Source organism: Grampus griseus (assembly GCF_964374135.1).
Source record: "Grampus griseus genome assembly, chromosome: 17".
In the NCBI taxonomy this organism is placed as follows: domain Eukaryota; kingdom Metazoa; phylum Chordata; class Mammalia; order Artiodactyla; family Delphinidae; genus Grampus; species Grampus griseus.
The window spans coordinates 48,158,164-48,182,674 of NC_139011.1; the positions used below are offsets into that span (position 1 = coordinate 48,158,164).

General features: G+C 38.0%; 1 protein-coding gene across 1 annotated transcript in view; it reads left to right on the top strand.

Moving 5' to 3' along the window:
* LOC309835245 (uncharacterized protein) overlaps positions 1-22,236 on the top strand; it is a gene marked incomplete at its 5' end in the record, with an annotated part of 48,038 nt that extends 25,802 nt beyond the window's left edge. The window contains 2 exons of the mRNA XM_082674661.1: positions 6,886-7,175; positions 22,005-22,236. Coding sequence (XP_082530787.1) covers positions 6,886-7,150 — 265 coding nt within the window. The 3' untranslated portion in view covers positions 7,151-7,175; positions 22,005-22,236. The remainder of the gene's footprint in view (positions 1-6,885; positions 7,176-22,004) is intronic.
* Between the last annotated feature and the right edge of the window lie 2,275 nt (positions 22,237-24,511).

Below are 24,511 nucleotides of genomic sequence, written 5' to 3' on the forward strand. Positions count from 1 at the left end.
TTTCAAAATCATGAAAATAAGGGGGAAAATGAGGTGTAAAGGGGAAAATCCATGTGTACGTTTTCATACACATTGGTGGAATGAGGAGCTACCTGAATATATCACTCCTTTAGCTTTTCCTTCAAATGGTGCACTTTTTCCTCCATGCATAGGAGTCACTTCCATTAGGTAAACAGTAGTCTTGAGGGCAAACCTCAGAAGTAGAAATGGGAGAACTTTTCAGTTATGGTAAAATCAAACATATTTTTCTTCAGTAGTGAAAAAAAAAATTCTTCATGAGAAGTTCAACCACCGTGAGTTCCATGGTGAAAAACTTTCCACTTATAGATGCAACTTCCCCCAGAATTCTGAGAAATGTCGGTAGTAGAGAGGGGTGTTGCATACACCTGTTTCATTTCCCTCTGACTTTTCCTTCTCCTTTCTCTATTGACATTAAAATCTATAGTGAAAGCACATAGTAAGCAGTCTAGGACAATTGATATGACATTTGATCTAAATCACCAAAGTCTATTTTAGATGGGGATGCTATGAGAGTCACAGGAGGGGAAAAAATCTAGAATTATTCTTATGTGATCAAATGTACTAAAATAACAAAAGCAAATCTTATTTCTAGCTAATAAAATAGCATTCCTTATATGATGTCATATTATGGCAGAAAAGAAATATATGCGTCTATTTTCTTCTATATTAAAACTGCTAAGGAGTGGGGACCAATGAACTAAATCAATTGTTTTGAGTTCAAGTTGTAGTTTTTAGTAGCCATCCTTCTTAGCAAGTTTTCCGAAGCAAATGTAGTTCGTTTACTATCACCACTAAATGTGCCATTGTGTAGATTTGTGGAAAAAAGTATTGTCAAATATATATACTTCAAAATGATTTGTGTAAATTTATCTATTCATATTATTATTCTCCCCAAGTAAATCAAAATCTACTATATACTGTGTTTTTCTTCTATAGCTTAAAAGGGGAATGTATGTTGAAACTTATTCAAATATTTATTAGGTGTCTACTAAGTGCCAGGCACTCTACTAGGCAGTAGAGATGTTGTATTAGAGGTGGAAAATGTCCTTGACCTCCAGAACTGATACTCTTGTAAGAGAAATACTGGGTCAAACTAAGTCAACAGTTTCTTTGCTACAGAGCTTTTTACGAGTCTTGTGAATTATGAGTCTCTGATAAGGAGATATAGTGGACAACAGATCCCAAATTTATTTGAAATCTTTTCCTTCATGGACTGTCTCATAGGATTTATGATCCACTGAACACACCTTGAGAGACACTAGTATTCTGCAGTGGTTAGTTAATTGTTTTCTATTAAACAACTATATACTGAATCCATGATATTATTATCTGGATTTTTTGGAGGATACAATGATGTACATGGCCACTGTGATGATAAGGGGGTCCAGTTTAGTTAAGAAGAGAAACCACAGGAGCTGTAACTTAATGTAACAAAGAAATACACACACATATACATATATTTTTATGTAAATTATTATTTATATAGTATACAGTGTCTTCTGAAGAAGATAGAGTTGTTTGTAACTTGGGATCTCACAGGAGGTTTCACAGAGAAGGTAGACCCTGAGCTGGGCAGAATTTCAGTAAGTTAAATTTGGTTCTGACTGTACGATAAAATCAGGTATTTGCACTGGTCAATCTGACCTTGATGGAACAGCATTCCATTTGCAGGGAATAGTGTGATCAAACATGCAGTGGTGGAGATTGCCAGCTTGTAATATTCCAGTACCTGGAAAGTGTTGGAACATCTGCTTTCTCCATGGTCTAGAAAAGTGAATCTCGAGTGAAATGCAAGTATAATGGAGGCCAGTGCTCTTTGCTTTGTACACTGCTTTGATTCTACAGCATGCAACAATGTAGTGATCTGTTTCAGATTGTCATTATTCCAGAGGGTTCTTAGTAACAGGAGTGGAAAAGGAAGACCTCTCTTCCTGTGTTTCTGCCCTATGCTCTTTTTTGTTGTTGTTGTTGCTGTACGCGGGCCTCTCACTGCTGTGGCCTCCCCCGCTGCCGAGCACAGGCTCCGGACACGCAGGCCCAGCGGCCATGACTCAGGGGCCCAGCCGCTCCGCGGCATGTGGGATCTTCCCGGGCCGGGGCACGAACCCGTGTCCCCTGCATCGGCAGGCGGACTCTCAACCACTGCGCCACCAGGGAAGCCCTGCCCTATGCTCTTAAGCCAGAAAAGGTACCAACATCACTGACCTGACCTTGTCTCACGTATCTATCAGGATCTACTAGCATCATTCTAGTGAAAGGTAACTAGACGTCCAAAGGACTGAAAAGATACACTATAACCTTTGTATACTTTATCTACCTGGTGAAACAAAAATGTCACCTGAGTGGTCCCCTTCCCTAGAAATACCAGTATGTTTTTCCAGTGCATGGCAGAACTTTGCAGGTAAAACTGGGATAAAGGTGAAGAACAGTCTTAAAATTCTAGTCCTTGAACAGCACCTAACACACAACAGGTTTTCAATAATCTTAGCAACAGTATTCACAAATAATGACCATCAGCGTAACTGCTCTTTTGTGCCAAAATACATTACCATATTACTTTTTTTCCTTCAGCTTTACAACTTGGGTTCTATTATTGTTTCCGTTTTACAGATTAGGAAAGTGAGGCTCAGAGATGCTAAGTCACTTGGGCAAGGTCACAGAACTTGTAGGAGATAAACCTGCACTCTTACTGTTGGATCCTACAAACCAGACCATAATTTAAGTCCTTCAAAATATACCTCAGAACATTTGAGTAAATTAATGAATAAATCCTCCTAGTCAGACTGACCAGATCATTATATTAGGTTCAGCTGTAAGTGGAGGAAAGTCATAATCATAGTTGGACAGTTAATACAGTAATTTACTTGCTTTGAATTTTCTAAATGATGTTTAGCTGGTAGTTTCATGATGATAACCATCGAATAAAAACAGGCATATTTTGGTGTTTGGAATAAGATCTTATATTGAGTAAAATACATATTGATTCCTAGACCTATATGATGTGAGTAACAGATGACATTGAGATGCCATCTAGAAGTACTCCTGTGCAGTTCATCATGTCAACCCAGCTAATAATTTTAGAATGTTCAGAGTGAATAATATATGCAGCCATAAAGCATATTTATAATCAATGCAAATAATGTTTTTCCTATGCTAAACCCAGAGTTAAGTTATAACACGCATCGTAAGATTAATGGGCCATTTTTTCTTCATCACTTTGCTAAATTATTTAGTCTGGAAACCATTCAGAAGGTTGCGAATTGGAGCTGAGCAGTAGTAGTGAGACTGTGCCTCTGATGATGAAACTATTTCCACCCTGACCCCTACTGCTCCCTCCTTGGGAAAGAAGGCAACATTTCTCCTAGAAAAAGTCGCAGGTTTATAAGCTGGCTTGTATAATACGTTTGGAGGAATATTGTGTCTTTTAAGCAGAGCCTATCTCAGCATATAAAATAATTTTTACCTACCATTTAATGAAATTAACACTCACTTTGAGGCTAGGTCTTTTGCCATTTGACTCCTGGATCACGTCTATGGATATATTTTTTTCTTGAGACGAAGTGTGAACCCAATATAGTATCCATCATTCAGTCTATCTAGCTGATGTACATCCTCTGAAGCACAAGCTCCCTGAGGCCAGGCACTTTATCTGCTCTATCAGTGTAGCCCTGATGCCTAGTGTCTAGCTTTTGGAGATTCTTAATAAACATTTGTACTGAATAAGGTATGTATATGGTGAGCAAAAGTTGGCTTCCCATTTTACAGTCAAGAGTATCCCACTCATGTTCTGTGAACACTGGATAGCAGAATCTTACTATGTTATTTTTCTGTTCCCTTTGCAAGTTTCCTGAAAGGGCATTCCTGTCCTTAGAATGTCCATCTCCTCCCATCTTCCTGGAGAATAACTCTTCTTTCTTAAATACTTAGTTCCATTATTGACTCTTTAAGATTGAATTTATTACCTCCTTACAAACAGAAAAATGCAGTGCTGTTTTTTTTTTTTTGGACATTTATCACCAGAAAATTATTCTAACACCTGAAATTCTGGACCTAAAATGCCTGGACTAGTGGTTCTCAAAGTCTGGTATCCAGACCAGCACATCAGCTGCACGTAGGAATTTTTAGAAATGAAAGTCTTGGGCCCTGCTCCAGACCTACAGACTCGGACACTCTGGGGGTGGGGCCCACTACCTGTTTCAGCAAGCTCTCTTGGTGATGCTGATGCATACTCAAGTTTGAGAGCCACTGCTTAGACCTAGAACTTAAGGTTTAGGCTTTGGACAGATCTGAGTCCTAAACACTACTGAGAGACTGGGGTGACCATGAGCAAGTTACTTCTGGGAACCTCTTAGCATCTGTGTGCCTTGCTTAGCTAATAGTGATTTTAATTAATTAGAATAATGCACACAGTGTACTCAAGAGAGTAACCAAAGCATACTTTATGTTCCATAAATTCTAGCTGTTTATGATTATCATCAATCAGAGCTTACTGACATATCCTGAAGACATTCTTCTAATAAGTGTAATAATATGGTTTGTAAAATTAACAGCTTAGAAGAGCATATTACAAAGTTCATCAGACACGGTCTCAGCAGGAAATCAGGGGTACATCAATAAGGATAAATTGAGCCCAATGTAGAGAATCAAGAGATAGTGTAGTGCCCTGGGTTCAGTAAAAGTGTGGCTACTTTATAGGAGATGAAAGAGAAAGGAAGCCTTGCTGGAGAGAGAGTCCTTCCCAAAGATGCTGTGACGCCCCACAGAGAAGCACTATACGTTAGTTGGGGGATGCAGCCAACTCCCAGCAATTTGGCAAGAATTAATACCCTAACTTCACTCCCCTCCTTCGTTCCCTACAATCTTCTATTGGTACTCTTCATTGGTGAGCCAAACGGAAGCCAGAGCAAGGACACTTACTAAGATAGGCCATGCAAGCCATCCATATAGAGTTGGGTGGAGAAAGGATGTGGAAGGGCAAATAGGACATATTTCCTGTAGGTGGTGAGCGAGCTGTAAAATCACTCGCCCTTCTAACATCATTGCCATTGCAGGAGCACGGAGGAGCAAGTGGTTAGTTCTGACTTGGCAGATCCAGGAGACTGCAGGACAGAACTGGTATATGAGTTGGGCTTTAAAGGTAGATTTGAATTTTATGGAGAGTATGGAGTAAGAAATGGTGAAGAACCAAGGGAAAGGGAGATTCATTGCAAATGGAGAAAAGAAAAGTGGCATAAAGATAAGAAAAGTCAAGACTTACGGAAGAGATAGCAAATACTCTGCGTGTGACTGGAGCAGAGAATGGGCAAACTAAGGCTGGAAGTTAAGATGAAGTCATCCTTGAGTAACATTAAAGTTTCCTCCTTTAACCTCAATTTCCACCTTCTACTCCCTTCACTAACATTGGAAAATTAAAAGTGAATTTGACTGGGTTGGTGACAATGGCAGTATGAAGCAAAGAGAGGAGAATAAGAGTAAAAAAATTAGTAGCACCTTGGTGAAGCTGGGTAAATGATGGGTGGTGGTGTCACGTCAAAGCATGGGCAAGTGATTGTGACAAATATAGGCTTATTTCTTGACTATATGACTTCAGTTAAGGTACTTAAGCCCTGTAGGCTGCAGTCTCCCAACCTGTAAAATGGGGATAAAACCTCGCTTCCTCCAAGGTTTCTGTGAGGATCTAGTGAGAAATGGAAGTAAGAGTTGAGTCCAGTAATCAGTTTTTAATACATATAAACTAATGTGAGGATAAGGGTAAGAATACTTGCTATCATTTATTGAATACTTATTATGTGTCCAATATTGTGCTAGTCTATTTACATATCTTTTCTCACTTAGCTTTCTTTTCTCTTATCTGCCTTTCTATAGGCAAGAGATAACTGATGGCTCAGTTATGAGGAAACGCAGTTGTGAGGAAAATGTCAGAGGGAAAATGTACCAGAAAGTTAATTCCTAATGGATCTGTCAGCCTTAAACAGAGCATGTCTGTGCTAAACTGTGTAAAATATCTGTGCTAAAACTACTCAATTGGACAAGTTTTGATAAAGTATTAACTTAATGAATAGGCATAAACAGCTTGGAGCTTTTTGGAGGGTATGTGGTAATATTAGTATTGGTGTGATGACTTTTGAAAGTTCTATGGCGTATAGAAGTCAAAAAGAAGACCCGGAAAGGGGGAAAACTCTCTCTGAAAGTTATTGGGGAAGTCTGGCTAGTAAGACTCCAAAAGGGAGAATCAGTAAGAGGCCAGGTTATTCATAGGCCTTCTAAGAATGTGTCCATGAGAAATATTTACAATGATTGGATGCCGGAATAAAGGAGAACACTGGCTCCATAAATGGTAACTTATTTTACACAAACAGGCTAATGATAAAAATAATGAAAATCTGATGGATTTTTGAGAGTTTCATTGACCAAACTGAGACAAAAGTGCATAACAGCTAGATGCTCATAGTTTTAATCAGTTCCCTTTGGAGTCAAGCAAAGATAGCACCTGAAATGGTAAGGGACGTTTATGCAAGGTCACAAAGATTTTTGGTGGTGCATTTGGGATATAAACCCATTTCCGTAAGAATTCTTTCAGAAGTCAAATGTTTTCTTGTCAAAAATAGCATGAACTTACTTCCAAGAAAAGTTCCTAAGAAAAAATAATTTGAGTAATGAAGAACACTGATGTAAGAGTTAATTTAAGAACCCAGAAATAGAGGTAAAGAGTAAAGCAATTATGGGTTAAGAGTCTGCATAGGCAGAAGGAGCGGAGCGGCTGCTGCTCAATGGTAGAAAAGCCGCCGGTGTTCTGACCAATTCGTCCCCCTAGCAGTTGCGGGGGAGTTTCGTGCCGGCGCGGCTGGAGTCTCTGTTTCTCAGGGTTCGGTGGCTGGAAGATGCTCCAGAGAGACGAGGCTGCGGCGGAGGAGGTGGCGGCGGCCGAATCGGCAATGGCGCTAGGGTGGAGAGAAGGCGGCGGCGGCGGCGTTCGGGGCCCAACGGTGTAAACAGCCCCGGAGGCGGCGGAGGCGGTGGCCAAGACCCCGAGGGGGAAGCGGCGGCTGAGCCAGGGTCGCGCCTCCGTTGGAAGCCTGGGCTGAGTGCAGCAGAGGGGTTCTGCGGCGGGCGCGAGCGGACGTCCTAGACCTCGCCTCCCTCCCTCGCCCCAGGTAAGGCCGCTGGGCGCCCCGCCCCAGGGGGAACGGCTCGCGAAGCCCCGGACCGTTTTCGGGGTGCCACCGAGCTGCGGCCGGGACCTCTCCCCGCTTAATCCTCGCTTCTTTCCCTCGGCCGCGGAGCCCAGAGGAGCGGGACGCCGGGCCTGGCTCCTGGCTACGCCCCTAACCCAGCCGCCGCCTCCGCGCTCGGCCGAGGCTGGGAGAGGCTCGGGGCAGGAAATTTTAGTTTGCTCCAAAGCCTGGAAGTAAACTGCTTGTCCCTGTTCTCTGCGAGCATCTCTTTCACCTGAAAGCACTGGGGCTACTCCAGGCCGTAACTCGTCCCTTCCTGGTGCATGCCTGTTTGAAAACACTACCTTTCCCATTTGTTTCCCCATTAGCTTCTGCCTTCCTCTGCGCTCCATTTCACTTCCTCGTTAAATCTTCTTTCTCGCTCTTCTGTCTACGCCTCTCACCACCTCCTTCCTCCTTAGCGACTTTATTTAAATCGTTTCTCTTTTTCTTCTCAGGAGACTCCGGTCTTCTCTTCCCTGTCTTCCCCAGCAGTCCTTTTCGGATGTCATTCTTTTTACTAGTGAAGTTCTTAAATGAAACTGCTATCGTCAGTATCCCAAATCTACCAGAGGCCCATTAAGAATAGACTCACCAGCTTTAAGTGGCAGATCAGTTTCTGATTTCACCGAGCCTAGCATCCTTTGTAAAAAATTGTATTATTAAATGTAGTGTGTGGAAATAGCCCTGAAGTTATTTTTAAAATGAAGGGCTCAATGAGTGTTGGAAATAATTATTTCATTTTTCAAGTTGCATGACCTCTAATGTCAGATTGAGCAGATCTAGAACATTTTTGCCCATATTGTTTGGCAGAATGCTTCTTAAGCGTTTTGATAGCGGCTCACATTCATCACTATTCAAGTTGGCTTAAAAACAGTTTGAAAACTTTAGAAAAAAGACATTATGAGAACAGCTAGGAAGCTGTTTTGATGAAGTCACTGTTAAATACCTTTTAAAATAGGCTTCACATGTTTAATGTATCAAAATAAAGTTGGCGGGAGTCTTGTAAAAAGGATTATTTAGGAATTTGAGTAGTCTTAAGAGTTATGTAGCTATTTTGGGAAAAACATTCTTTTTCTGTTAACAAACGTTTACAACTCCTGTGATGTGAGAATTACCGAGGTTTACTGTGGGATTAACACAGGAACTCATTTTATTTGAGCTACTACATGGATGTAGAAGTGGTAAATTGTTCAGGTTAGCGTAAATCAGTATGTAGAAGGAAAAAAAAAAAAGTCTGCATAAATTTCCCTGGAAGGGGGATATGGTCAGAGATGGCAATTTGAAAACAGTGAGTCACCAAAAGTAAAAGTAAATTACAAGCTGTTTTGGGGGTCTTCAAGAGAGATTTTATAGATTGAACAACAACAGCAGCAAGGATAAAATATAACGCTGTCATGTAGACTGCAGCCTGAAAAGGAAGCATTGCAGAAAAGCCACATCATCCTGAATTTATATTTCCGTGCATTTGAACAGATTGGAGAGCAGTGAAGTTGTTTTAAGAGCGAGTGATTTAAGTCAGCCAGCTTGTGCATAATACGAGATATTTTTGCATTTACATTAACTTATGTCCATAAATAACGAACTTTAACAATGAACAAAATCCATAATCCTGATAATGCTAAGAAAACTGGAAAGATACCTTTACCTTGAAAAGACAGGATAAAGAAGACAGCATAGAAATTTAGGGAGATTGCAGTTTTGGAAAACTTACATTAACATTTATTAGCTGCTACAGCTTTGAAATGTGATGATTTAAAGAAAGAAGTAGACTGTTGATTTCTAAAAGGTAATGTGTTGGCTGAAAGAGAAGAGAATCTTGTTGAGACCTAAAGTGTTCTTTTAAGGATACATTTCAATGTCATTTCAAAAAATAAACACATTTCCCATAACAAAACAGTGAGGTTAATGGAATAATGCAGGTGAAAGCTTTTTGGCCCGAAGGAGTTCCATCCTTTGGAACAAAGTTTTATTGTTGAACACACCATGACCCAGGCCTGTGAGTGCCAGCACAGTGGCTGTTTTTACAAGATCTGGTACAATATTTACAGTAGTTCTGGCCTTAGCACTAGGCAAGGATCATTCTTTTTGTATCTTCCTGATTGCTTCCTCTACAGAAATGGGATAATCCCTCCTCTTCTAAACTGGAAAGTAGTTTCTTCCCTCAATAAAACTAGTTTCTTCTCCAGGTTGAGCTTTTCCAACTCTTAGAGGTCTAAAATGAATGATATGAAACATACTATATTTGCATCTATTTTTATTTAAGAGTTATCTAAGGAGATTTATCTAATTAAATAGGAATTTCCTAAGAGATGCCAAAATAAACAATCAACAAGTTTTCTTTAAAGATCATATATATTATATAACAAGATCCACCTAAGAGTTAAAATATAAGTAGGTATACAATTTAACTATTTGAAGATAATTTTTCTTCTTACCACTGAAGCAATAAGCAGGTAGTAGTACAATTTGGGGAAAACAATATTTCTGGCTTTTGTTTGTTTTAATTTGTGATATTCATGAGATCTTTTGTGAAGCCTTTGGGTATATAGTAAAATTCATGGGTTTTTAACTTTGTATTGACTCGTATTTTTGTAGATTTTAAATTTTTCTTCTGGCTTTAATTTATACTATCTCCTTTTACTTTTTCATTTAGAAATAATGTATTTTTCTCAGGATTGCAATCTCAGTGCAGTCCTCTACTTTTCTATTTGTTGGACGTTCTCTTAGACGTCTACATTTTTGTCTAGTTAGTACATTTCTAGTTTTTTATACAATTGATAAGAACTCTTTAATCTTATGAATTCTTTATATTTACTCTTTGGAGACAAGACTTACAGGGATTTCCTTGGGCTTAAACTAGAAAGAAAAATGAATTTGCATATGAAATGTTGAAGGCTTTGTTACAAAGTGGATTAACATTATATGTGTGTTTGAAATAAACTACTTCAACCAGAGCACCTAGCTGTTAACTTCCAGATTAATATCTATCATAAAATATGTGCATGCTTCCAACACATGGCTTGCCTCCTATTACTGCATGTCCAGGAGAAATGGTTTTGTCTTGTAGCAAAAGCCATTAGCTCTTTGCACATTTTTTTTTTTTTTAATGACAGCTATCCAAAAATCAAGCTGAACCCTTGTATGTGAGGACAATTTTTAGACAGGTCTAATATCCAGTTGTACCTTTCAGTCACTTAGAGAGAAGGCTTAGACCGCTGAAGCCCAAAGTCACAGGGTTTTAAGGATTATGGTGGTATATACCTCCAGTTTATAGGAAAAAAATGCGTTGTAGAAAATCCAAGTTAAATTAGGACTAAAATCCAAGTTAAATCTAGAGCTAAAGTTTTACTGCCCCAAATACTTGTAAACTCTAGGTTACTGCTCTGTTGTCCATTTCATCAGTTGCAGAATATTCAAGTTAGTCTTTCAGTGCTAACAAGAACATAAAAATGCATTATGTCTAAAAGCAGAACATGATTGCCAAGCCAGATCTGCGCATTACCTGAGAGTTTGGGGGGCCACCCAAGCGGCATCTACTTGTTTGCTACTGACCTTCAGTTAGACTTGCTCAAGAATTGTTACAATGTAATAACATACACCCTTATGTACTCTTGAGTTTATTGAAAACACACAGCAAATGTGCACACACACACACATACACACCAGCACAGCAGCACGCACCTACTCTAGAGCCTAGAATTTTAAGAGTCAGAACTTTTTATTTGCTTCTGGATTAAGATGGACCCTGTATTTCCTCAGCATGCTAATTAGAAACTCTATAAACAATTCAAAACCAGCTTCTTAAAATTCTGTTTTACAAAAATTGATGTTAAATATTGTCCTCAGAGAGTTCTACTCTGACTTTTCAAATTGTTTTTTTCTCCCTTCATGGGATAAACAGAGTTTCTTTTTGTTTGTTTTTTATCTCTCATTGTAAAAAATTCTATCTTAAAAGCTGATTTATTATTTCTTCCTTAGCATGGATGACATGGGAACAAAGATGATATTTCATCAGTCTTGTTTTTATTTAAGTTGAAAGGTTATATATTTCTACTATCTATTGCAATACTGCTAAATATTTTTATAGTGCTTGTAAATCTAATGACATTATTTTTTTAGTTTGTATTTAAGGCATTTACTCAAAAGGGACCATATGCCTCAGTTCATGTCACTCTATCATCAGTGTGTATGGTCACTCTATTTTCTAATACTTTTAAGATTGGTTTTGGCCCCGACGTTCCTCTGCCAGATTTATTTCCTTTATTTTCCCCTATATAGCACCATTTGGGCCATTTAATAAATAATTTCCCAACTCACCTTTCATAGTTATTTTAAACATGTGTATCTATTTGAAATACCGAATTGTTTTGTATTTTCTAATTTTTGCAAAAGTAGTATCGACTAAAAATCACATCCTATTCTTTTATTTTTTCTACACAAAATTATTGTTTTAAAATTTGTCTGTGTTGCTCCATAGAAATTATTGCTTCTGGCCACTGTCTAATATTCCACCATATGTTAATACCATATTTTGCTTATCCATTACCCTGGTGATACATACTTAGGCTATTTTCAACACTTTATGTCCACCATAGGCATTAATACACTCTTTCCATATGTCCCTTTGAGTAACAGTGCAGAGTAACAGTGCAGCTGTGGAATGGCTGAGGTAGAAGTCATATATATGCCTTATTTCACAGATTCCTCCCCAGAATAGCTGTACCATTTTCCCCTCACCAGCAATACTTGGAATTTCTCTCTTGCCATATCCTTTGTCACCACACGCTGTTAATCTGCATTTTTAAAAATTAATTAATTAATTTTTGGCTGCATTGGGTCTTCGTTGCTACACTCAGGCTCTCTCTAGTTGCAGCGAGCGGGGTCTACTCTTCGTTGTGGTGCGCAGGCTTCTCATTGCAGTGGCTTCTCTTGTTGCGGAGCACAGGCTCTAGGCGCGCGGGCTCAGTAGCTGTGGCTCCCAGGCTCTAGAGCGCAGGCTCAGTAGTTGTGGTGCGCAGGCATAGTTGCTCCACAGCATAATTTGCATTTTAACTTCTGGAAATTTGGCATGTGTGGATTCATATGAAGTAAGGTGTTTTAATTCTGCATTGCTCTGATTCTAGAAAAGTTAGGTCTTCATATACTTTCTTGCTATTCATGTTTTCCATTCTGTGAATTGCCTATCATGACTTCGCTCATTTTTCTATTGAGTATTGTGTGTCTTTAGAGATGTAGAAGTTTTTGTATTCAGATGTTGAGTCCTTTATTGGGTTTTAGATAATGTATATGTCTTCTACCCATCAACTGTTTTTCAGTCTGACTTTGGTATCCTTTATTGTACATAAAATTCTAATTTTTTATTAAAGTATAATTGATTTACAATATTATGTTAATTTCAGGTGTACAACATGGTGATTCAATATTTTTATAGATTATGGTCCATTGAAAGTTACTATAAAATATTGGCTATATTCCCCATGCCCTACAATATATCCTTGTATCTCATTTATTTTATACATAGTTGTCTGCACTTCCTAATTCCCAGTCTGTATCTTGCCCCTCTCGCTTCCCTCTCCCCACTGGTAACCACTAAATTGTTTTCTATATCTGTGAATCTCTTTCTGTTTTGTTGTATTCATTCGTCTTATTTTTTAGATTCTACTTATAAGTGATATCATTACAGTATTTGTCTTTGTCTGACTTATTTCACTAAGCATAATACCCTCCAGGTCCATCTATATTGTTGTAAATGGCACAATTTAATCATTTTTTATGGCTGAGCAGTGTTCCATTGTGTACATATGGCACGTATTCTTTGTTCATTCATCTGTTGATGGACACTTAGGTTGCTTCCATATCTTGGCTATTGTAAACAATGCTGTTATAAACACTGGATGTGGGTGCATGCATCTTTTCAAATCAGTGTTTCTGTTTTCTTCAGATATATACCCAGGAGTGGAATTACTGGATTATATGGTTGTTCTGTTTTTGTTTTTATTAACATCTTTATTGGAGTATAGTTGCTTTACAATGGTGTGTTAGTATCTGCTTTATAACAAAGTGAGTCAGCTATACACATACATATGTCCCCATATCTTCTTCCTCTTGTGTCTCCCTTCCACCCTCCCTATCCCACCCCTCTAGTGGCTACATCAGTTAACATTCCCACCAACAGTGTACCAGGGTTCCCTTTTCTCCACATCCTCGCCAAGGCTTGTTAGTTTTGTTCTTTTTTATGATAGCCATTCTGACATGTGTGAGGTGATCTCTCATTGTTGTTTTGATTTGCATTTCCCTGATGGCTAGTGATGTTGAGCATCTTTTCATGTGCCTGTTGGCCATCTGTATGTTTTCTTTGGAAAAATGTCTATTCAGCTCTTCTGCCTATTCTTTTAAATCAGATTTTTTATATTAATAAATTTATAATTTTAATATAGTTAAATTCATCACTTTTGCTTCATACAATGTATGCTTCTTTATTTTTCAAAGATCTATTTCATCTCTTACCCTGAAATCACAAATATATTACCTTCCAATTTCTTTTATTCTCTCTAGATTTTATTTTTCACATTTAAATATTAAAACTATTGTATTTTAGTTTTGTACATTAGGTGGAATTATATAACATAATGGTTAATAGAATGATTTCTGTGGGGTTTAAGTTCCAGCTCCACCATGTACTTCTTAGGCTAGTCATTTTATCTCTCATACTTCAGTTTTTCCACCTGTAAAATGAGGATAATAGTTTATGCCTTGTGGATTTTTTTGTGAAGATTAGGTGAGCTATATAGGACTGGGTACAACATAAGTGATATCACTAGGTTAAGATCCAGTCTCATCTCTCTTTTTAAAATGAGACTGTTTCCCCAAAAGCTGTAATTCAACTTCCTCCATTGGACTATGATTCCATCTCTTTCATGTGCCAACTTTCTATCTGTATATAGCTCTATTTCTAGGCCACCTGTTTGAGTTGTTTTCTTATTTGCTATTTCTTCCAAGGGCATCACACAGTTCTTATCTATCATGACTTCCCAATATATCTTAATGTGTAGGGCACATTCTCCATTTTGAGCTTATTTTTCAAAACTACCTTAGCTGTATGGAGAACTTTATTCTTCCAGATACATTTTATTTTATTTTATTTTAATTTTTTTATAGGAGATAGAGCAATCTGCTCTTTTTTTTTCTTTTTTTTGGCTGCATTGGGTCTTCATTGCTGCGTGTGAGCTTTGTCTAGTTGCAGCGAGCCGTGGGGCAGGAGGCTACTCTTTGTTGTGGTGCACAGGCTTGTCATTGCAGTGTCTTCCCTTGTTGCAGAGCACAGGCTCCAGGCTCGTGGGCTTCAGTAGTTGTGGCTCGTGGGCTCTAGAGTGCAGGCTCAGCAGTTGTGGTGCACCAGCTTAGTTGCTCCGTGGCATGTGGGATCTTCCTGGACCAGGGATTGAACCCATGTTCCCTCCATTGGCAGGCGGATTCTCAACCACTGCGCCACCATTGAAGTCCCCCAGATACATTTTAGAATCACTTTTTTATGCTGTCCCTCAAAAAAAAAAAAAAGAGCTTGGCCTTTTATTACAGTTGCATTTAATTTTATAGATTAATATAAGGACATTTATATTATTATAGTAAGTCATCTCATCCATACCTGTGATATAAATTTCTTTTACTCATGTGTCCTCTAATAAAGTTTTCATTATGAAGATTTTCTGCATAATTTATTAGGTGAAACCCCATACTCTCTATAGGTTTTGTTACTATGGTAAATTCATCTTGTATTGTATCTAGATATTGATGCTATGGAGGAACACAATTGATTTTGGTGTATTAATTTTTTTCCAGCCCCTATGTTGAGCTCTTTTCTTAGATTTAATAGTTTATTGATTTTCCTGTGTTTCCAATGAAATACATAATCAAAACGATCTATAAATATGACATTTTTATCTATATTCTTCTAAACCTTCTCTCTTTCTATTTCTCTCAATACACAGCTCCAAAAAGGTCGGTTCCAATAGACCAGTAATGTTAGAAATCTTCATCTCAATTCTCTCCTTAAAGGAAATGCTAATTTTTTAAAAAAATTAGTAGTATAATAATTTTTGTTAGTGTATACATGTGCCATGTATTTTTGGTATATAGCCTTTATCAAGGAAAGATAGTTATTATTTGGATCTAGTTTTATAAAATTTACCCTACCCAATAGATTTTGAACCTCATGGGATGCTTTTTATCTCTTCTATCTAAAAAGAATGATGATATGATTTTCTCCTTTTATTTAACTAATACAGTGAATCACATGAATTGATTGGCTGATACTGAACCAACCTTGCATTCTCAAGGATAAACCCCCTTGACCAAATTGTATTATAGTATAGATTAGCTTTTGCTGTATTACAAACCACCTCAAAACTGAGTGGCTTAGGGAGATCAGCTTGGTGCTTTGGGACCACCTAGAGGAGTGGGATAGGGAGGGTGGGAGGGAGGGAGACACAAGAGGGAAGAGATATGGGAACATATGTATAACTGATTCACTTTGTTATAAAGCAGAAACTAACAAACCATTGTAAAGAAATTATACTCCAATAAAGATATAAAAAACAAAAAAACAAAAAAAAAACTTAGTGGCTTAAAATAGCAATTACTTGGCCATTTAGGACTGGATTCATCTGGGTAGTGTTTTACTTTTGGTTTTATCTGGGCTCCTTCATGCAGTTTTAGTCAACTGATGGATCAGCTGAGTGAGAGCTGGTCTGAGACAGCCTCACTCACAGGTTCGGTGGTTGGCTTGGACAGTGGGAGCACCTGGTCCACTTGTCTTCAGAACCTAGTGGGCTAGTCCTCGGCAACTGAGCCATCAAGCTCTTTTGCTATTGTCTCATCATGTGGGTTGAGTATGCCAAAGCCCAGTCCTGCTGAAGTGGTGACTCAGGAATGAGGGTGTCAGAAGGGGATTGTACCATAATTTTTGAAAAATCCTATCACAATGTTTTTAATATACCTTAAAACTCTGTGGAATAATAGTGTATTTAGGTTTTTGACTTATATTTTTAATAAGGAAACTTTGATTGTAATGTTTTTTTATATTGCCCCTGTTTGGTATAATATTCTTCTTGCACCTCTAGCCCCATTATTCTAGCTTGGGGTACTTAAAATGTATTGAAGGGGATAGAAATGAGTATTGCATCTTAAATAAAAGTCTTGGACAAGTGGTTCCCACTTATCACTGAGGTTGTTCAACAGGCTGCACTCTCACGGTGGACTATTGAACCCTTATGTACACCAAGCATTACATCTCACTTATACAATATTTATATCACAGCGCCTATGAATAGCACAATACCCATTGCTAATTGAGATTGTGTTTTAAGATATGAGACAAAATGTAAGACTTTTATTATAGTCATAAACATCTAGCAAACCAACCAGAAAATAAAAGCTAATTTTCAGTTGGTTGGCCGAGAACAAAAAAGCGAAGAATACCTAGTGCAAAACCATATCTCTGCTAACTACTGTTGGATTTAGAGCACACACATGCTAAAAAATATCTTCTTATCAAAGATTTGAGGTTGGACCTGAAAAAATTATATCAGAAGTGAAAATAATCATGTGGTCTGACCAGCGTGGATCACACAAAGTAAGTGTATACTATATATAAAGTAGATAGACTACGAGGTCCTACTGTATAGCACAGGCAACTATATTCAATACCTTGTAATAACCTATAATGGAAAAGGATCTGAAGAAGAAATACGTATATCGGAATCACTTGGCTGTACACCTGAAACACAACATTGTCAATCAACTATACTTGAAGTAAAACAAAAGAAAACAAAAAACTAAGTGTAAAGGGAAGTATAGTTTTATAAATTCACCTCTGATATCCAATGGACCAACTGAAAGACAACAGAACCTACAACTATCTAGGAGACAGGACATGGCCAGCAAACCAGGCCGTTACCCGTGTTAACGGTCATAGCTGCCAAAAAACATACAGACTAGCCTGCATTCATGAATACACAGGAATTCTTCATTTATCTGGCATTGTTAGGCAATGAGGTATTGTATGTTAGGAGAAGTTTTTTTAAAATGACAAATTTAAGAGGAGTTATTTTAACCTTCACTCGGTAATTTTTTTTCTAAAATTAAGAAATGTATCTACTGGTGTATCTAATGTTTCCTTGATAACTCGGGGTCATCAGTTCAATCAACGTTTGCATGAATAATGCAAATGGAAACAAGACAGGCATGCTTACTGAAACTGAAAATGACATAGCAATGGCTGGAATAACTGATGAGAGAGCAAGAAAAAAGCAAAACTGAAAACAAACCGTGATCAGGAAACAATCAGTCAAGTTCTGACTTTCTGTACTTAGTTTCAAAAAGAGATACCACAAATCCCAGCGAGAGACTCCAGCATCATTAGCTGTCTTTCTCCTTTGTTTCCACCTTCCTTTGCTTTTCCTTCTACCCTAGATTGTTCCAGGAAGTGTTTATAGCTCCTTGCAAGACACATTCTAATACTTGCTTTCTCTCACACAAACTTCACAATATGTCCATGTGATAAATAGTGTGGAGGTAAAAGACAATTCATCACAGGCACATCTCCTATGAAAATAAAATTAGAAACTAGCTTCTAAACATGCAGAGAGAAGGGCGTGGTGTCAGGCACTAATTTCCTTGCGAATTCCTCTCCATGTCTAATAGACGTTCTTCTTTACCAAGATCCCTTTTTATTGGTGTCCTATTCCAGACTGCTCCACTCCGCCCATCCTCATCCTGTAAAATACATTCACACTCTTTTGTGACCCTACTTATTTGCCCATTAAATAATCAATCATAGAACTGTCGGAATTAAATACAGAGCGAAATTAAAATACTGGAGTCACTTGGAGGGTTTAAGCAGCTCCACCAGAAAATACTGGGCATGGATTTAAAAGAGGCTGCGTGGGACTTGCTCTTGTCCAAATTCTTTCTCAAGAAGTATCTGAAATAAGCCTAAATTCAGAGTTAATCAGACTGGCCTGCTTTCTCAGGTGGACTGGAATTCTGCTCTTTTCTCTCAACTCCCTGATGTCAGTGGTACTTTCCGGAGAGGAGGTGGACTTCTCTGCCTACTGCAGAAGCTCAGTTCCCCCCGGGTCCCCTCCCTGTCTGAATCCCACACTTGAGGCCAGATGCCAGCCTTCCCAGAACATTTGTGGCCTCCTTTCAGTTTCTGACCTGCTCAGATTGAGTCCCTGTAGACTCTTCCTGGAAACCTGATCTTCAACCCCTTTCGCTGACCTCGATGTTTACCTTCCTACTTTAGGCCTCAGGTGCTTTAGCTATAAAATGATATAGTTGCCCTTAATTCTAAAGTCTTCTTTCTAAAGCGCTACAATGTGCTGGCTCCTTGAAAATGTTTCTCTTTGCTGATTTTAATTTTGTAGAGAATTAAAATCCCAGCCACTCTAAAAGACAGTAAGTTACATTGGATAAGGAAAGTGTGCTTTTGTAGTTAGATTAACAGGGATGGAAGACGACTTAGTATGTTTTAAGATACTCATGATCCGTTCTCGTGAGAGTCGGGGAAGAAGGGGAAGAGAGTTAATAAAATACCAAACAGTTGTGACAAATTAAGTTCACCAAGATGTAGGTGATTAGTTACTACTTGAATAAGCCACACAAATCCAATTCAAGTTGTCCTTTATTTTTCTAAGAAGGATCCCAGTGAACTGAGTCCCATGTTCAGTGACTCCACGTTCAATGGCTTAGTCTTTAAAAACTGTTATGTTGCTGGAAGCAGAAATATTGCCCATCAGTCCTAATTGATGTTTAGCTATCACGCACATTTGAAATAAATTTATTACTTTGCCTGATCTCAGTGTAATACATTCCAAAGGGGCAAAGAGCACACGAAAAGCTATGGAGTCTCCATCTTCTACACTAAAGTGTGCAATAGATTACATATTATTTGGCCGTGAAATTCACAAGCCATAGAAACCACACCATTAGCAATGTATACAGTGGTAAACAGCAGGTAATGAGAATGATATAAAACAAAACAGACTGTGTAGGTTGGCACTGCTGCCAATAAAGCAATTATTAAATGCATTCATATGCATCTACGCTAGGTAAGCTCTTTAGGGCAATTGCTATGAGTTATACATACCTGTCAGGATATTATATATAGCCCAGTTTCTATGCCCTTTATTCAAAGACGCTGAGAAAGGGTTACTCTGGGTAAATTCAGACCTTTTCTCAATATAGAATTTGGTCAACATGCATTCTGAACAGCAAGATTTCACAGTATTTTCATACACTAATTGCCACCTCAGCAAATGCAGGATTAAGTATAATGGATTATAAGAAGTTAGAAAGGAAAGATGGAAGAAAAGAAGGAAGGTAGAAAAAAGGTGGATATGGAGTACTTCAACATTTATGTAGAGTGGACCTAAAACTAACCTGAGGTTTCCCTGAATTATTAGCATACGCTATAGAAACTTAAATGAAAAAATAAAAAAACCCAGCAAGGGAAACTCAAAGATTCTTTGCTTTTTCACTTTACTGCATATACTCGTCCATCTTAAACAATCTATATGCTTATATCCAACAAGAGAGCATTGTTTTGCAAGGCTATTTGGGTTCTATCAGCATGTAAAGGTCAGACAACTCAACTTTAGCAGAGTCAGCTTTCAGGTGAATAATTGTTTCTTTCAGGTTGCGAGCATTTGAATTCTCCAGAAATGTTTCCCAAAACATGAAAATTAAAAGAGTCCTAGGACAGCGTCCTTTAGAAGTTTTATAGTATCAAGGTTTTTGGAGGAGGAGTATCCTTGTCCATTATCAACACAATGATTCCAAGCAGATCAATTTATGCTGAGAATATTATATAACAGAACCCACTTCACATCCATTATACTGACAATGATCTTCCTTACTTCAACCTTGTGCTTCTTATAAAGTTGAAAATACTGAGCCAAGAACAGACAGTGACAATGCCAGAGACTCAGATGTACCTATAGGTGCCTTCAGACAACATCAGCCACCCAGGCTAAAGTCCTGGTTTAAAACATCCCAACATGAATGAATCTCAAAAACTATATGCTGAGCAAGTGAAGCCAGATCAAAAGGGCACCCACTGTATTATTCAACTTACATGAAATTGTAAACTGGGCAAAAGTCGTCTCTAAAGATAAAAAACAGATCCGTGGTTGCCTTGGGGTGGGAGATGGGGATACTTTTGCAAAAGCCTGGGAGGAAACTTTCTAGGGTTTTAGAATTGTTATCTATCTTTATGGGGGTGGTAGTTATACAAATGTATACATTAATTAAAAGTCACTGAGCCGTTGACTAAAAATGTCTGCATTTTATTGTATGTAAATGATACCTTAATAAGGTTGATTACAAAATGAACCAAAACCAAAACAAAGCAGAAGAAAAACCTCTCAAGACCTTAAAGAAAATACACTGTTTTCTTCCAGGGTACCAGATTGGAAATGAGGCATTGGTCTGTTCTACCCTCAGATTATCCCTAGATAGATTATCTAGTCTATTTTAAAGCACTAGAGTCCCCTTATCAGGAAAACTCACCCCATGTTTAATTTCTTTGATTTCTTCTGTGCCTCTTCTCCCAACACAGTGAAGCCATTCACGGAAGAAAAACCAGCTTTTTCCAACTTTGCATCACCATATATTCTTTGCAAAGCTATTATTTATAGAATAAAATTTGGCGACACTTTGTAAAAATCTAGCTTTTTGAGCCTTACAAATCTTAACAGTTACCCTATTTATTGCCTCCAGTGGAATTTGTAAAAAAAATTATTTTGAAAATGAATAGCTGAGAATTGACTTCTTTGCTTGTTGTGATTTTCTCTTCCTCTAAGATAGAAGTGAGTAGGAATGAGAAACACATACATAAAGAAAAAAAATTATCTTGCTGCCTTTGCATGGTTATAATTTATAGGAGGCCCTTTTCAACAATAATCTATTATCAGAATCAATAAAATACAATCTCCATGAAGGCCAGGCCAGGATATTTGTCTCTTTTTCAGCAGATTGCAATACAAACCACATTCATGGATATGCTTCTTGATGATCTTTGTAAAACTGTAACAGTTGACCATTTCCTCATGCCTCTTCACCTTAACTTAAACCTGGTTTTTCACTGATGACCTCACATTTCCTTCTCTATCACTTGGTTGTGGGCCTCTTTTCCAACTCCAACTCCAACTCGCATTTCACTCTGGAACCAAAGGAAGACTCACACCTTCCTGCTTTTTAGTGATACCTCAAGGTCATTTCCATATTGTGATCACCCTGAAGAATAGCCAGACAATTGTTATTTCAAAGCCATCTGACAGTTTGTAGCTCTAAAAATCAACTAAGGACCGCATTTGTCAAAAATATCCTAGTTTAAGATTTTGGTAATACAGCAACAGTAATCCCTAAGTCACTTATGACAATCAGTGTGGGAAGCACCCTCCTTCAGGAAGATCCTTTGCCATACAATACTCTTTCCCTGTCAGGTAATAAGGAAGCACGGCCGTGGAAAGTAACCTTTTGTGGAAAGAAATACTTGGCTTCGAGAAGGCTTGAAGTTCATACATTTTTCTTGAATTAGATTCCCCATTAATTACTTTATCCACAAAGAGGTAATTATCAGAGTTATGTAAGCAATTAAGGAGATGCTACTCCACATTCTTTCAGCTTGTTGACCTTTCTCACTTTATTTCATGTGGCTATCTGAAACATCAGTGATTTACATGTCTTTCTTTTTTTTTTTAACAGATTTCTGTGTGTGTGTGTGTCCCCATGATGAAAACATCATTAAAGTAAAATATCATGAATAGACTCTTAAGAAGCAGAGTCTACTGAAAGTCCTGGAAAATATGAAAGCACTAATATTCATGGACAGCTCTACACTCTGAAAGTTACTCCAAATGTTGTTGATCTCTCTTTTGTCTAGGAGTTTTTCAAATTTTCTACCATGATCATTTGTTAGTTTTATAATTACGTAATAAAGGCATTACATCATACAATCTTTTGTTATCCATTGCAGTTTTAAAACTATTCCTTTCCTTGTCCTCAGCAGATATGTCATAGATTATTAGTACACAAGCAAAGACTTTCAACGTAACAGTACTTTATAGTGAGAAGAACTATACTGAGCTATCTCTATCCTAAGACAATACACTAGGAAAGCACTAGGAATTCTTAAGCACTAGGAATACAGAGACGATCAAGGGGCAAGTTTCTTGCCTTCGAGTATACATGATCATTATAGCAAATGCTTAAATAGCACTTAGTATATAACTCACCACAGCAGTCTTATTATCCTCCTTTTTAATAGGTGAGCAGAGGAAGCCACAGGGAAGTCATAGGGTAAAGCCAGAATTTGAACCTAGGTAGACTAGTACACTCTCCACGGCTTTAACTACTACATTAAAAAAAATATATATATATATATATATATAAACTCCAAGTATTCCAAAGTTACAAAACACTTATCTACCAAAACTGAAAAAGGAGCACACAAACTTGCATAGAAAATAAACATGTAAAAGTTCATAAATAAACCACAATATAACCTGCTCCACATAATATACTGACTGCAGTGTCCTGGGCCTCTCCCATCCTTAGGTAGCTGGAAATTACAACAAAATAATACTTTTCACCTTCACAGCCACACCATCTCTCATACCAACCAACCAATTACTTCCTTAGATAGAATAGGAAATTAACCTGAATATCATAAAAATATATATATATATATAGCATTACTGATGTAGAATCTTCGTTTAAAGACAATAATTTCAATAGCAGAGGGAACGTTACCATTGCAGGCTTCAGATAACATGTATATTTCTCAGATTTCATGCTAAATCATATAATGCCATATTGTGTCTGAAGCTATTTTTTCAATAGTCCATTTTCTTAAATGGACTAGCAATGCCGTAAATACTGAGGAACATTCTGGCTCCCAAATCCTAAAGCCATTCTGATTATGCCTGGGTGATCATGGGGACGTCATCGGAACTACCAGAGGACTGGCTGAAATACCAGTGTTCTGGCCAGCTTACAAATCAGAAATTATACAGAATCCAATTTTATTTTTTTGTTAAGTAATTCCTATGAGGCTTTTGGGATGTCAATGTAAAGGCCTTTCACGTGTAATCTTTATCCATTAGATAGGGAACAATGCCAATCCCCGTCATAAATACTTTCACAACCTGACACTGAAAATCCACTGTAGGGCATAGGACCTGCAAATAGGATATGAATCACACACATCCACTCATTCAGACAATCCACAAATATTCATTTTTAAGTCTACTATATGCCAATAATGTACTGGCCTCTCAGATGCTAAACCATGCTAAATGCTGAAACAGACATACTCAGTTCGGGCCCTCCTGGAACTTATTACCTACAGAAGTGCCTTCATTGTAAATGGTCAGGTCTCAGCCAATGCTATTATCATCAGCAGGTGACCAAAGGATAGAGCTTGCTTTCTAAACAAGCTCCACACTCTTTGCTTTCAACATTTTTGTTTTCCTTCAAGGCACATAATCCAGTGGTCAGTTTCTCCCAGTTAGTGAGGTTTGGGGAAAAGGTACCCAGTGAACAATTCCTTGTGGCCTCACTCTTTCCTCACACTCTCCTCTGTGCTTTTGAGCTAAAGAGACCTGGATTAAAGTCACTTGCTCTAACCTTATTATTTTAAAATACGGCTGCTCCTGCTTTGAGGATTTCCACTGGACCAACAGCAGCAAAGCAGCACTGAATCAGAAGCAGGTAAATTTCAAAATGACAGCTCTAAACATATCCACTCTTCTTTTGTTCTCCTCCTATCCCTTTGCTCTGAACACCTCTGCCCTGAGGCTTTGCCTTTACCCTTCTCTGATTACTGCTCCAAAAGGGTTTCCAAGAGCGGGGAGTATTTATGGTTTCATTTGCTCCCAAGTCCTTGGTGGAAAAGGATGCTTGCTTCCTGATTCTTACTAATTCCACACTCACATCATCAACACAAAAATCATCATTAAAAAAAAAATTTCCTCAGCTTCATATTTCTTCTGGGCCAACACTGAAAGAATATTTTCAAAGAAACAATATCCTCTCTCCTTTGCCCTTCTGAGTTTCACGTTCTTACCTCCAGTCTCATTTTCAACCCTTATTACAGGATGCATCACAAACACAGAAGAAAGTTCTTTGTGCTTTCCTGTACCAGCTAATTATTCTAATTTGTTCTGTCTCTACGGAACAGAATGCGAAATCAACACAAAGGCTGATTATGC